General features: G+C 44.6%; 1 protein-coding gene across 3 annotated transcripts in view; it reads left to right on the top strand.

Annotated features, from left to right (window-relative positions):
* The window catches only part of CEP192 (centrosomal protein 192), a 639877-nt gene that overhangs the window by 516593 nt on the left and 108199 nt on the right, over positions 1 to 15085 (top strand). For all 3 annotated transcript variants that reach the window (XM_063923418.1, XM_063923417.1, XM_063923415.1), the window contains 2 exons: positions 8516 to 8695; positions 11090 to 11350. In XM_063923418.1, coding sequence (XP_063779488.1) covers positions 8516 to 8695; positions 11090 to 11350 — 441 coding nt within the window. The remainder of the gene's footprint in view (positions 1 to 8515; positions 8696 to 11089; positions 11351 to 15085) is intronic.

Below are 15085 nucleotides of genomic sequence, written 5' to 3'. Positions count from 1 at the left end.
CATTATTGAACTAAGTAACCACTGCAGGATCGCAAAGCGCTGGGCGGGCGCCCAGCATCCTCTAACGGACTACGAGAAAAGGATTTACTGGTAGGTAATTAAAATCCTAATTTTTGGTTAAGTGCTGTTTTGTTACTTGGTTAAGTAATATTGCTGATGTTCCAAGCTGGTTAGCTTGATTTGCCTTGAATGTGTGAGCTGGTGTGAATCTCGCCACTGTCTGTGTAAAATCCTTCTCTCAAAGTTGTCCGTCTCCTCGGGCACAGTTTCTAGACTGAGTCTGGTAGGAGGGGCATAGAGGGAGGAGCCAGCCCACACTCTCAAACTCTTAAAGTGCCAGTGGCTCATGGTGGAGCCGTCTATACCCCATGGTACTAATGTGGACCCCAGCATCCTCTACGGGCTACGAGAAAAGGATTTACCGGTAGGTAATTAAAAGCCTATTATTTTCCTTATATAATTGCCATATATGCCAGTTTTGACAGCTGATAGCCTTATATGTGTCAGTATATGTTATCATCTTCACTTTTTTTTAAATTGTAAATGATTTGAAATCATTAGTAGTAGTGGTGGACGCCTTATTAGTAGTATTTCTCTGGCTGGGTCCACAAGATTATCCACAGGATAACATTGGGATATGGTTGAGCGACAGCGGAAATGGCACCAACACGGTCACAAGCTTTCTGGCATCCCAGGACGCATTGGGGCTTCCCCATATAGTCCCGCCCACTGACTCAGTCAAATCAGTTTTTGCTTGGTGCGGCAGGAAGCCGGGCCATGGTCACAGGGCTGCTGTGAATAAAGCAGCCTGAAGCTTTTATTGTGTTATTTTTATAGACTTACTATGTTTTGAGCGACTTTTCTTAACAGCGTCTTAAACGCATACTGGAAAGAGTCGCTCCAACAACTCCCCACCGGGTCGCAACAACGCTTACCTTCGCAGTACTGTGCTGTCTCGACGGGCGTCTGTGTCGGATGTTCTAGCAGGTCCAGCAGACGTAACCAGGCTGTGGCCGGAGCATGGGGGGAAGGTAAGTCTATGGATTTCCTCTTACTAGAGGGTTCCGGACACAGCTACACTGTATTGGTGGAGACTACAAACAGTGTGTTGATGCGCCGAACATCTCGAGTGCGACAGCGCTACGCTCTAGGGATCATAGGCGCCAGGACTAGATAGAGGCCGCGATCCCTAGGGTTTAAGTCAACAGGGGGATTCAGACGCTCTCCTGGCCGCCCCTCCTCCAAGTTCATGACCAGTTTCCGTGCGTCTCCCGTCCATGAACTGAATGACCTCACTTCCGTCTCAGACGCTACCACGAGGGTACTCGGTCGCAGCTTAGACGCTGCGGTTGTGTACACTAGAGATCCCGCCTTGACCGAGTCGCAGGCCTTAGCGTCTGCATACACGTGGAAGTCGCTGAGCGTCCGTGTCCGTCAGTGAGCGACTGTGTCTTTCATCAGTTATCAGGAGCGGTAGTGTACATCAGTATCGTCTGAATCCACTCAGCGTCTTACGAGCGCAGTTGCTTGGATATGGAAGTGTGGTGAGTCTCCCTGTATCCCGCTCTATGGAGGAAGGGTATACAGTACTAAAAATTCTCTCTACTTGTTAGCTTGAATTGTTAATTTTTAGTACATATTGCATATGAGATCTGTATAATTACTGTTGTTTCTGCATGTGATGTTTGAAAAAAAAAACAGTTAAAAACAGAAGTACAATTTTCCTACCTACTTGTAAGTTGTTATGGGGGTTGTATTCTCATATGACAATGTTTAGTGCCTTAACATGTGACTGACTGCTAGTATGTGTGCTGACTTTTCTATGTTGTCAGTCCCGTTCTGACCCTCAATTCAGGTGCATGGCTGTGGTCAGATTGATCTCACTTCTATATATCCATATATAGGTGATTTTCAGTCACAAATTGTGTAGTCATTAACAGATTATTACCATGTCTGTGAGCGGCAAAAGTGACGAGGAGAATTTATCAGGCACTCCTACATCCCTAACATGCTTATCTTGTAAGACAGGGTTAATTGGTATGGACCAATTGGTCACTTATGAGGGGTTGTTTGCGAACTGTTTTGCTTTTCAGCAAAGCAAAAAACAGGAGTTGGTTTTACCACCAACAGAGCCACCATGGGATATGTTCGCAAAGACTTTGTCTTCAATAGCGGGCAGGTTAACTCCGGTAGCACCACCTCAAGGGTTAGGTTACACTATTAACCCATACATGCAGCTCCCTTCCTACGGCTTGGTTCCAGTAGCCTCTACAAGTAACCAAGGGACAGGTAAGACTAAGACCGATGCGTCTATGTGGCAGACTACACTAGATGATACAATAGATGATGATACAGTATATTAAAATACTCCGTATGATGATCAGTTGCAGAGTTTTAGTTCAGAAGATGTAGCTGAACTTATTAATGCTGTGAAGGCTGTTCTCTCTTTGGAAGAGCCAGCCAAGACAGTGTCAAAGTCTAAAGCACCTGTGTTTAAACGAGCAAAAGCAGTTAAAGCTGAATTCCCAGCGTCAGATGAGCTGATGGAAATGATGGAAGACTCTTGGGCGACGCCCAGTAAAAAGTATAAGATTCCGAAAAGATGGAATTCTTATTATCCATTTCCAGCTGCGGATTGTTCGAAAAGAGAAGTTACTCCAAAAGTAGATGCACATGTACTGCGACTTGTGCATAAATCTGCTTTACCACTGTCATCTACCTCACTAAATGATGTCACAGACAGAAGGGTAGATAGCTTCTTGAAAAATATATTTTCTCTCGCAGGAGCAGTGGTAAGACCAGCTATGGCTTCGGCCTGGATAGCAAAGGCAATGGGTGAATGGATAGAGGAACTAGAGAATGATCTCTCTTCTCCTAATAGGTAGCAAAAGTATAATTTAAGCCGTTTAAGACAATCTGCCCAATACTTGGAAGAAGCGGCAATTGACATGGGTACAATCACTTCTAGAGCATCAGCCTTGACGGTAGCCGCTCGTAGAGCAGTTTGGCTGCGTACTTGGAAAGTAGATGCAGAATCCAAGAAGGAATTGGAAGCATTACCTTTCATTGGTAATATATTGTTTGGGAAACGATTGTCAGACATTCTAGAATCGGAAGCTGAGTCGAAGAAGGTCAGATTTCCGACTAGTTATAACCCTAAGTCTAGGGGTTCAACGTTTCGGCCATTTCGATGGCACAGCAAAGGCTAAAGAGGAGTCTAAGCAACCCCAGTTCAAAACCAGGGGTAGGAAGCAGTGGGCTACCAAAAAGCCAGCTTCCAAGCCTGAACAGAAACCATCAGCCAGAAGAGACTGGCCTCCGCATGGAGGATTCCAGGTTTGGGGGCCGACTCCTTCATTTTGCACACATATGGCAACAGTCGACAACAGATGCTTGGGTGCAGAAGGTGGTATCTCAGGGGTATGGGTTCCCATTCAGGAGGCAGCCTCCTCAAAGATTTTTTTGCACCAGCCCGTCTCGTATAGAGTCGAAGGCCAATGCCCTGCAAGAAGCAGTCCAAAAATTACTGCAGTCAGGTGTTATTGTCCCAGTACCTCCATCACAAAGGGGACAGGGGTTTTACTCCAATCTATTTCTGATCCAAAAGCCAAATGGGTAATTTCGACCAATTCTCAATCTGAAAATGTTGAACAGATACATTTGGATCCCAAGGTTCCACATGGAGACGTTGCGCTCCATAATGTTGGCTATGGAACCGGGAGATTACATGGTATCTCTGGATGTATGGGATGCTTACCTACATGTGCCTATAGCACTGTCTCATCAGTGTTACCTCAGGTTTGCCATCCTCCAGGAACATTTTCAGTTCCAAGCTTTACCCTTCAGGCTAGCAACAGCACCCAGGGTGTTTACCAAAATCATGGTGGTTATGGCAGCTTGTCTGCGCAAGCAGGGGATAAGAATATTCCCATACCTCGACGACCTGTTAATCCTAGCACAATCGCAGGAGGTACTTTTGAGCCATCTTCAACAGACAATAGTTTGTTTACAGAGACACGGGTGGCTCATAAATTGGGAAAAGTCGTCTCTGAATCCGTCACAGCGGATGGTTCATTTGGGGGCCATATTGGATTCAGACCTACAGAAAGTTCTCTTGCCAGAGAAAAAGTTGGTCAAGGTGCAGGTCATGGTTCAGGAAGCGTTGCACGCCCAGACAATGTCAGTCCATGCAGCAATGCGACTGTTGGGTCTGATGGTATCAACCTTCAACATGGTGGAATTTGCGCAATTTCACTCCAGACCATTACAGCACCTTATTCTGACCAAATAGAACGGAAATCATCAGACGATAAAGCAGATGATAAAGTTTCCAGTAAGCGTAAAAAGGTCTCTAGCGTGGTGGCTACAGACAGACCATTTAAACAAGGGGAGACCCTTTTGGATAAAAGAATGGCAAGTCCTGACAACAGATGCCAGTCTGCAAGGCTGGGGGGGCGGTACTCGGAAGCCTTTGGTTCCAGGGAAAATGGACCGTTAGGGAAAGTCGCCTGCCAATAAATCTGTTGGAGATGAGGGCCATTTATATGGCTCTAGTTCAGGCAAAGGACAGTCTGCAAGAAAGACCGGTCCAGATTCGCTCAGACAATGCGACAGCAGTAGCGTACCTCAATCATCAAGGAGGAACTCACAGCAAAAGATTGATGGAGGAAGTAACTCCCATTCTAAGATGGGCAGAACTTCATCTCCCAGCATTGTCGGCAGTGTTTGTTCCAGGTGTACTGAACTGGGAAGCGGATTTTCTCAGTCGACACACCATTGTGGAAACCGAATGGGCATTACACCCAGAAGTGTTTCAGACAATAGTGAACAGATGGGGTCTACCAGAGAGAGACCTCATGGTGTCTCGTCTAAACAACAAAGTTCCGAGGTACGGCTCGAGGACAAAGGATCCCGGAGTGGTCCTTGTAGACGCACCGTCAGTAGAATGGAAATTTCATCTGGCGTATCTGTTGCCTCCAATATTTCTGTTACCCAGAGTAGTGAGAAAAATAAAGCAAGCAAAGGGAGCGATAATTCTAGCAGCTCCAGCTTGGCCAAGAAGGCATTGGTACACAGATCTGCTGAGAATGTCCGTGCAAGCACCAGTACTGCTCCCTCAACGTCCAGATCTGCTAATGCAAGGTCCTTGTTGTCACAGTCATCTGGATCGTCTGTCTTTGACGGCGTGGCTGTTGAAACCTCTATCTTAGAAGCTAGAGGATTTTCAAAACAAGTAATCCAGACTATGCTCAGAGCAAGAAAGCCTTCTTCAGCTCGTGTGTATCATAGAATATGGCAAGCCTATATTCATTGGTGTGCTGAAAAATGTTTGAATCCAAGATCTTTTAAAGTATCCAGGATTTTGGAGTTCCTTCAAGCAGGATTGGATAAAGGTTTGAAAGTTGCTTCCTTGAGATTTCAAGTATCATCGTTAACTGTATGGTTTCAGCGAAAGATTGCTGATTTACAGGATGTACGTACTTACTTTCAGGGAGTTGTACATATTCAACCTCCATTTAGTCCTCCTGCAGCTCCCTGGGATTTGAATCAAGTTCTTAGATTCCTTCAGGGGCCTCCGTTCGAACCACTTAAGAGAGCAGATCTTAAATGGTTAACGGCTAAAGTTCTTTTTCTACTGGCAATGGCGTCAGCCAGAAGAGTGTCAGATTTAGGAGCGTTATCGTTTAAGTCTCCTTTCCTAAGTTTTTTTCCAGACAGAGCAGTTCTCAGAACTAGATCTGGTTATCTTCCGAAGGTGGTTTCAAAGTTTCACCTGAATGAAGAGATTGTAGTCCCAGCTTTTCATGTATCGGGACTATCTGCGGGAGAAGCGTCGCTGGACGTAGTCTGAGCTTTAAGAATCTACATAGATTGTACTAGTGCCATCAGGAAAACAGATTCTCTCTTCATCCTCTACGGATTTCATAGAAGAGGATGGCCTGCTAGTAAACAGACGCTCGCAAGATGGCTCCGAATGGTAATATCAGAAGCTTATTCTCATGCAGATCTCCCTACTCTGGCTAATGTCTCTGCTCACTCTACACGTAAGGTAGGTCCTTCGTGGGCAGCACAACAGGGTGCTTCAGCAGAACAGATTTGTAAGGCAGCCACATGGTCTTCCATAAACGCATTAATTAGACATTATGCCTTGGATACTTTTGCCTCATGACGCAGACTTCGGGCGAAAGGTCCTCCTGTGTAATCGGGAGCGTCCCCACCACTAAAATTAGCTTTGGGAATCCCAATGTTATCCTGTGGACCCAGCCAGAGAAATAGACGTTATGGTAAGAACTTACCGTTGATAACGTGATTTCTCTTATGTCCACAGGGATCCCACCCTGACGCACCTGATTTGAGGATCTTGACAATCACTAAACCTCTTCCCTCTTGTATGGAAGGGTGTGCATGTGTGTTCTTATCGCCTAAATAGGTTTCTACCTGATGCTTTGCCTAAATCGCTGTGGAAAGAACTGATTTGACTGAGTCAGTGGGCGGGACTATATGGGGAACCCCCGATGCATCCTGGGAGGCCAGAAAGCTTGTGACCGTGTTGGTGCCGTTTCCGCTGTCGCTCAACCATATCCCAGTGTTATCCTGTGGATACCTGTGGACATAAGAGAAATAACGTTATCAACGGTAAGTTCTTACCATAACGTCTATTTTCTTCAGATATCAAGATCATCTAGCAGCTGAGTTAGGTACAGAGTGCAAGCACATAGAGGAGAGAGTTGATCTTATCGATCAATATGTTGTGATGTAACCACACAATGCATCAACAGGAGATGGTACATTCAGGTGTTCTATAACTTGCTTGATGTGAATTGTGTAAATGCATGGATGCTGTATCGAATGTGTATGCTGTATCAAATGTCAGGATTCAATGAAAAGAATCAGTTGGACTTCAAAGCATCCAGAGGCAAACCCATGATTTTTTAAGGGAGGTTTCCATATGCTTAACGAAGTGTACTCGCCAAGCCACTGTGTAACCCTTTGTGTCCAGGGTGCTTCTTCAACTTTCATACTAAGCATTACAATAGGTCATACCCAGTTTGTGAAAAAGGTTAAGCCCCATACACACTAGACGATTTTTTGAAGAATGTGGAAGATAACAATAAATCGTTATGATAATTGTCCAGTAAGTACAATATCGTTAATGATGTGCACGCACCCACAGGTCATTAGCAATACTGCCTATCATCCAAACGTGCAGGGCTGTCTGACAATATCATCAGAAACTGCATGTTTGTGGTTAGGACAGGATGACGTCACTAATAACCCTTTTCCATTATAGCACGGGTCGCAGCCATGTTCCCTGACACGGCTGCGACCCGTGCTACAGCCCCCTTTCAGACAGCGCTCACTAACCCAGTATATTGCCGGTTGGTGAAGCTGCTAGTGATGCAGCAGGGGTGACGCTGGAAGATCACATGATCTCCCAGCACAGCCCTCCCTATACACTGTGAACGGGAGCCGTGTCGCCTCGACACGGCTCCCGGTCACATTAGACAGCTTACCGGTTTGAACACGTGTTCAACCCAGCTAGCTACCCGGGTAGGATTCACGGATCACTTGATCTGGGAATTTGCAGGGGGACCCTTTTCCACTAGGGATAAACACTGGTAAATGCGCGCCCCCGCGCATTTACCCATGTTTTAAGGAGCTAGTGGAAAAGGGGTATATCGTTGGCGATATTAAGTGTGTATGCACTATGTCATTTGTCCTGGAGGACAAACACTAATGATATCTGCTCATGGAGCATATCGTCTAGTGTGTTCGCAGCTTAACTTTCTAAGTATGAAGCAAACTCAAGTAAATGAAAATGTGTTAAAAATACTGAGGACAGTTTTGTTTCTGGATGAATATATACAAAAATAGGCATAAAAGATGTATTTAGAGTATGTATTTTTTATTTTTTTTTCTTCTTGGGACAAAATACAGTAAGCAACATGGTAAGAACAAATTGGAATACTAGGTACTTGCTTTCTCCTTTTACCTTTTTTTGCAAGTAAAATCAATAAAAAAAAAACTTTCACAGTTAAAATGCTGTTCTAGGTCATCTTCTTACATTGCAGATGCATGATATCCACTCAAGTGGACATGTGTATAACTAGTTTTTATAGTTCTCATTCTTCTCTCAATCAAGAGATGCCTTGATCACTCCTGTATTTGGGCTATGTTCGAAAAATACCTGAAACATACTGGCTAGACAAGAGAGGGAGGAGCTCCTCTTTTGTGAAGAACATTAAAGCACTCAACAACTATCTCTATACTCCATTGCTCCAGTGTCCTCTTGTAAACGTTGGTTAAAGTATTTCATATAAGTTCAAAAATGTTTTTTTTTTTTTTTATAAATGTATCTCCTTTTACAACCTTTTTGATTTTTAGTCCATTGTCTGAGCAATTATTTCTGCTACAGATTGGTCATTCACCTTGAGAAGAAATTCTGCTTAGTGTTAAGCTATTCTTGACAGAAGTCTATAAATATGCTACTATATTCCTTTATCATTTCATGCAGTTGCAAAGTACATTTGGCCCTGAAGAACGTTTGACCAGCAATCGTGAACTTACTATTCGTCCAAAAGAAGATGCTATTGTTCAGCTGATGTTTTCACCTACACGCATAGGCTGCATGTTGGCTAAGCTGGAAATAAAGCAGTCGGGAATTAAATCTTCGCAACCTGGGACTAAATTCACTGTAAGCTTCAGAGGATATATATAGGACAGTTAAAACTTATGTATATATGTTTTCAAGATATGCGCATAAATAAAAAAAAATACATTGAGCGTTTTAATAAACAAGGAAACATGTAGCTGAAACTCTTCTAATAACCAAAGTTAAACTTGATCCATAATATATAATTGTCAGTCCTCAGCTCTTAGATTCAAAGATTAACATTTCTTAATATTAAACATTTTTTTGAATAATAAAAGTGCAAAACAGAACATTTGTTATTCATGTGCCACAACCATTTGTTTTACTATGTATACAGTGCCTTGCTAAAGTATTAACTCCCCCTATGCATTTTTCATGTTTTGATGCCTCACAACCTGGAATTAAAATGGATTGTTTGAAGGTTTAGATCATTTCATTCACAGAACATGCCTACAACTTTGAAGTTGTTTCTGTTGTTTTTTTTTTTATTGTGAAGCAAACAACAAATAGGGCAAAATAACAGAAAACATCAGCGTGCATGACTGTTAAACCCCCTAAAGTCAGTACTGTGTAGAGCCACCTTTTGCGGCAATTACAGCTGCAAGTCTCTTTGGATAGATCTCTATGAGCTTGCCACATCTTGCCACTGGGATTTTTGGCCATTTTTCAAGGCAAAACTGCTCCAGCTCCTTCATGTTGGATGGTTTCCGCTTGTGAACAGCAATCTTCAAGTCTAACCACAGATTCTCAATTGGATTTAGATTTGGGCTTTGACTAGGCCATTCCAACACATTTAAATGTTTCCCCTTAAACCACTCGAGTGTTGCTTTAGCAGTATGCTTCGGGTCATAGTCCTGCTGGAAGGTGAACCTCCGTCCCAGTCTCAAATCACAGGCAGACTGAAACAGGTTTTGCTCAAGAATATCTTTGTATTTAGCACCATCCATCTTTCCCTTTACTCGAAATCGTTTCCTAGTCCCTGCTGCTGAAACACATCCCCACAGCATGATGCTGCCACCATCATGTTTTACTGTTGGGATGGTGTTCTAGGGGTGATGGGATGTGTTGGGCTTGCGCCAAACATAGCGTTTTTCTTGGTGGCTGAAAAGTAAAATTTTAGTCTCATCTGACTAGAGCACATTCCTCCATACATTTGGGGAGTTGTCCACATGCCTTTTGGCAAACTCAAAATGTGCCTTCTTATTTTTAACACTAAATAATGGCTTTTTTTTCTGGCCACTCTTCCATAAAGCCCAGCTCTATGGAGTATATGGCTTATTGTGGTCACATGCGCAGATTCACCAGTATCTGCTGTGGAACTCTGCAGTTCTTACAGGGTTACTTTTGGTATCTGTGCTGCCTCTCTGATTAATGCCCTCCTTACCCAGTCTGTGAGTTTTAGTGGCCGGACCTTTCTTGGCACGTTTGTTGTGGTACCATGTTCTTTCCATATGAAGATGATGGATTTGATGGTGCTCTGGGGGATCATCAAAGATTTGGTTATTTTCTTATAGCCCAACCCTGACTTGTACTGCTCAACAACTTTGTCCCTGACTTGTTTGGAGAGCTCCTTTGGTGTGATGCCTCTTGCTTAGTTGTGTTGAAGCCTCTGGGCTAAAACACACTACCCGGTTTTTGCCGGCTGGGAAAAAGCCGGACGGCTTTTTCCCGTGCCGGCATTGTAGTTAACAGTGTGAGGGCATGGGTCCCTTCACACTGCCCGGCCCGGCTGCCGGGTTGCAGCCGGGTCTCACCACTGGAATGTCCGGCGGCCGGGCGGCCGCCGGGCCGTCTTTGCAGCCAGTGAATCGTGTGTGTGAAGGGGAGCTTTCACACACATCGTTTTTTTCTGAAGCCGTGTCTGATGCTGCACATGCGCACAGCATCACACACGGCTCAAAGCCGTCCTGTGTGCGAGACTCTGCTGGTTTCGCCCGGATGGCAAAAAGCCGGACAAAGTTTGTCCGGCTTTTTGCCATCCGGGAGAAACCGGCCAGTGTGTTACAGCCCTCTGGGGCCTTTCAGAAAAGGTGTGTTTATACTGACAGATCATGTGACACTTAGATTGCACACAGGTGGACTTCATTTCACTAATTGTGACTTCTGAAGGTAATTGGTTGCACCAGAACTTTTGAGGGGCTTCATATCAAAGGTGGTGAATACATATGCACATACCAATTTTCAGATTTTTATTTATAAAAATTACTTTTTATATACATTTTTCTCATTTTACTTCACCGACTATTTTGTGCAGATCCATCACATAAAATTCAGATAAAAAAAAAAATTACAGGTTGTAATGTAACAAAATAGGTAAAAAGCCAAGGGAGGGTGAATACTTTAGCAAGGCACTGTAGTTTTAGACTCTTTTTAGTATGCTGTTTGGTTAGTCCTCCAATTATGTTTTTGCTAACCAACCTTTGTTTTTCAATGTAGATACCGCTTTCTGGCTATGGTGGAACAAGTAACATAATACTTGAAGGTGTGAAAAAGCTATCAGACAGCTACTTGGTGACACTAAATGGGGTATCGCCTGGTAGAGTGAACAAAGTTAGCTTCTCTATTAGGAATACAGGTTCCAGAGCAGCTTATGTTAAGGCAGTGTGTTTTGCAAACTTTCAAAAAAGTATTATTATGGATCCAAATTCATGTCGTGTGACTCCTGGGAAGTTTATACTGAAAGAAGGAACACAAGAGGTAGGTTTTAAACCATTTCTTGAAGTTTGAGAATAATTTTATGTGAGTGTCAAGGGTCTTATTTTTCCTTTTTAATATTGTTGTATAACCATATTGACCATTACTGATCAGAAGAGTGCCTTTTAGGCTGTTTACATAGTTGCCAACATTTAAAATTGTTGATTAGGTTTGTAGGTTTGTCATACTGTATAGTAGCATCAGACCTTGGTGAATTAAGCCCCTCTTCATTGAACATAATTACAATAATTCATGCATACCATAAACCACATCAACAAATTTTAACTTATGAAGCACATAGAAGATTTATTGATATATGAAGTTACTTTCTCATACGTCCTAGAGGATGCTGGGGATGCTTCAAGAACCATGGGGTATAGACGGGATCCGCAGGAGACATGGGCACTTTAAGACTTTAAAAGGGGTGTGAACTGGCTCCTCCCTCTATGCCCCTCCTCCAGACTCCAGTTAGATTCTGTGCCCAGTGAGACTGGATGCACACTGAGGAGCTCTCCAGAGTTTCTCAGAAAAAAGACTTTGTTAGGTTTATTATTTTCAGGGAGACCTGCTGGCAACAAGCTCCCTGTATCGTGGGACTGAGGGGAGAGAAGCAGACCTACTTCTGTGAGTTTCAAGGCTCTGCTTCTTAGGCTACTGGACACCATTAGCTCCAGAGGGTCTGATAGCCAGGTACGCCTAGATGCTCGTTCCCGGAGCCGCGCCGTCACCCCCCTTGCAGAGCCAGAAGTCAGAAGCCGGGTGAGTAGAAGTTTAGAAGACTTCAGTGACGGCAGAAGATTTTAGTGACGGCTTTTGAGGTACCGCGCAGTGGCCGCGCTGCGCGCAATGCTCCCACATGCAAAACGGCACTGCAGGGCGCAGGGGGGGCGCCCTGGGCAGCATAAAAACCTCAATGGCAACTGGCATCAGAGTATACAGTGCCTGGGCACTAAATACAGACCCCCGCCAGTATAAATATATAACAATAAGTGGGACTGAAGCGCGCCATTAAGGGGGCGTGACTTAGCCCTCACAGCTCTAACCAGCGCCATTTTCTCCTCACAGAGACGCTGGTCCAAAACACTGCTGTATAGATCAGAGTGAAAAACGAGGGGGGGCACAGTTGTTTGGTGCAATATAAGTGAATGAGCTCGTAAACTCCTTATTTGTTTCCATGACAGAATGTACTGGGGTCTATCCCTTATAGCCAGTGTAATGTCGGTGGGTGTTTGGTACACGTGTGTCGGCATATCTGAGGCTGAGTGCTCTGCCACAAAGGGAATGACTGTCGGCGCTGTCGACTCCTAATAGTACTTGGTACATGTAAATCAATGTCAACATGTCCGTAGAGATATATTTTTCCCAAGAGAAAACTATATGGGAGACACAGATGTGTGGGGTGACCCTGTTGGCACCAACAATATCTGACTGGGTGGATATTGACATGATAATGTGATATCAGAAAGTGCTATACCTATATGTATGTATAGTAAGGTTACATTGGTCTGTGGCACGATCACAGACGCGATAATATTTTTGGAGGGAGTCATATTCATAGAATTGATTTCTCTCAGACCCGTCGGGATAGCAAAAATATTATTTTGCCCAGTTACTACTCCCTGAGATCGACTCGAATAATGTTTTTTATGTCGACCATAATGTTTCCTGATCAGATCCACAAAATCGGCATTCAGTACCTGTTCATACACATTGGAACGTATTAATGTCACTAGGGACCCTGCTGTTCCTGACAAAAGGATATATGTATACGTATTAGAGATATATATATATATATATATATATATATATATATATTTATAATGAATGCTGAGGTAAAGTTATTCCTTCTCATGGATAGAATAAAGTGAGTCACCCCTGTTCTGCACGGGGCTCTTTCACAAAGGATCATATGCAGGAAGATATGTGGTACTCTAATTATGTGTCCGCATGTACGTTGATTATACTAGCATTACATGCGCATGGGGGAGTAGTTGTATGCAGGGTACTTTTGAAGTTGAGTCATGTCTATAGCATTACAGCATACTGCCGTGCGACTACAAGTTATAGAGGACTCTTGGGTTCGCAGGCCACTTCCACGGCGGTCTCGACTAGGAAGACGACGTGGATTCACCAATGGAATGCTGAGGCTGACTCCGAGAATGGCTTTGTTAAGTTGATCTCGGCAGATACCACTGGTAAGTCTACCTTCTTGACCTATGTTCCCTCACAACGGTTGGTGACGCATTTTTGTAGGATGCAGTCATTTCGACCGGATGGATCTGTTTTTCTCGAACGTCCTAGTGGATGCTGGGAACTCCGAAAGGACCATGGGGAATAGCGGCTCCGCAGGAGTCTGGGCACAACTAAAAGAAAGCTTTTAGACTACCTGGTGTGCACTGGCTCCTCCCATTATGACCCTCCTCCAAGCCTCAGTTAGATTTTTGTGCCCGGCCGAGCTGGATGCACACTAGGGGCTCTCCTGAGCTCTTAGAAAGAAAGTATATTTTAGGTTTTTTATTTTACAGTGAGACCTGCTGGCAACAGGCTCACTGCAACGAGGGACTAAGGGGAGAAGAAGCGAACCTACCTGCTTGCAGCTAGCTTGGGCTTCTTAGGCTACTGGACACCATTAGCTCCAGAGGGATCGACCGCATGGAACTGGCCTTGGTGTTCGGTCCCGGAGCCGCGCCGCCGTCCCCCTTACAGAGCCAGAAGCAAGAAGAAGTCCGGAAAATCGGCGGCATGAAGACTTCTGTCTTCACCAAGGTAGCGCACAGCACTGCAGCTGTGCGCCATTGCTTCTCATACACACTTCACACTCCGGTCACTGAGGGTGCAGGCCGCTGGGGGGGGGGCGCCCTGAGCAGCAATAAAAACACCTTGGCTGGCAAAACAATCACAATATATAGCCCCAGAGGCTATATATGTGATAATTACCCCTGCCAGAATCCTTAAAAAAGCGGGAGAATAGTCAGCGAAAAAGGGGCGGAGCTATCTCTCTCAGCACAGTGGCGCCATTTTTCCCTCACAGTTCCGCTGGAAGGAAGCTCCCTGGCTCTCCCCTGCAGTCTACACTACAGAAAAGGGTAAAAAAGAGAGGGGGGGGGCACTAAATTTAGGCGCAGTAAATATTATAGCAGCTATAGGGGACATAATTCAGTTAGTCCCTGCATTATATAGCGCTCTGGTGTGTGCTGGCATACTCTCTCTCTGTCTCCCCAAAGGGCTTCTGTGGGGTCCTGTCCTCTGTTAGAGCATTCCCGGTGTGTGTGCGGTGTGTCGGTACGGCTGTGTCGACATGTTTGAGGAGGAAAATTATGTGGAGGCGGAGCAGATGCCTATAGAAGTGATGTCACCCCCTGCGGGGCAGACACCTGAGTGGATGGTTTTATGGAAGGAATTACGTGCGAGTGTCGACTCCTTACACAAAAAATTTGACGACATGCCAAATGCGGGACAGCCAGCTTCTCAGCTCGTGCCTGCCCAGGTGTCTCAAAGGCCATCAGGGGCTCTAAAACGCCCGCTATCTCAGATGGCAGACGCAGATGTCGACACGGATACTGATACCAGTGTCGACGACGAGTCTAATCTAATGTCCACTAAGGCCATTCGCTGCATGATTGAGGCAATGAAAGAGGTGTTACACATTTCAGATATAAACCCAGGTACCACTAAAAAGGGTATTATGTTTGGGGAGAAAAAACTACCCGTAGTTTTTCCCCATCTGAAGAATTAAAT

Source organism: Pseudophryne corroboree, chromosome 5 (assembly GCF_028390025.1).
Source record: "Pseudophryne corroboree isolate aPseCor3 chromosome 5, aPseCor3.hap2, whole genome shotgun sequence".
Taxonomy (NCBI): Eukaryota; Metazoa; Chordata; class Amphibia; order Anura; family Myobatrachidae; genus Pseudophryne; species Pseudophryne corroboree.
Note: the sequence above shows the minus strand (reverse complement) of the source record. Positions and strands in the feature narration are given on the sequence as shown.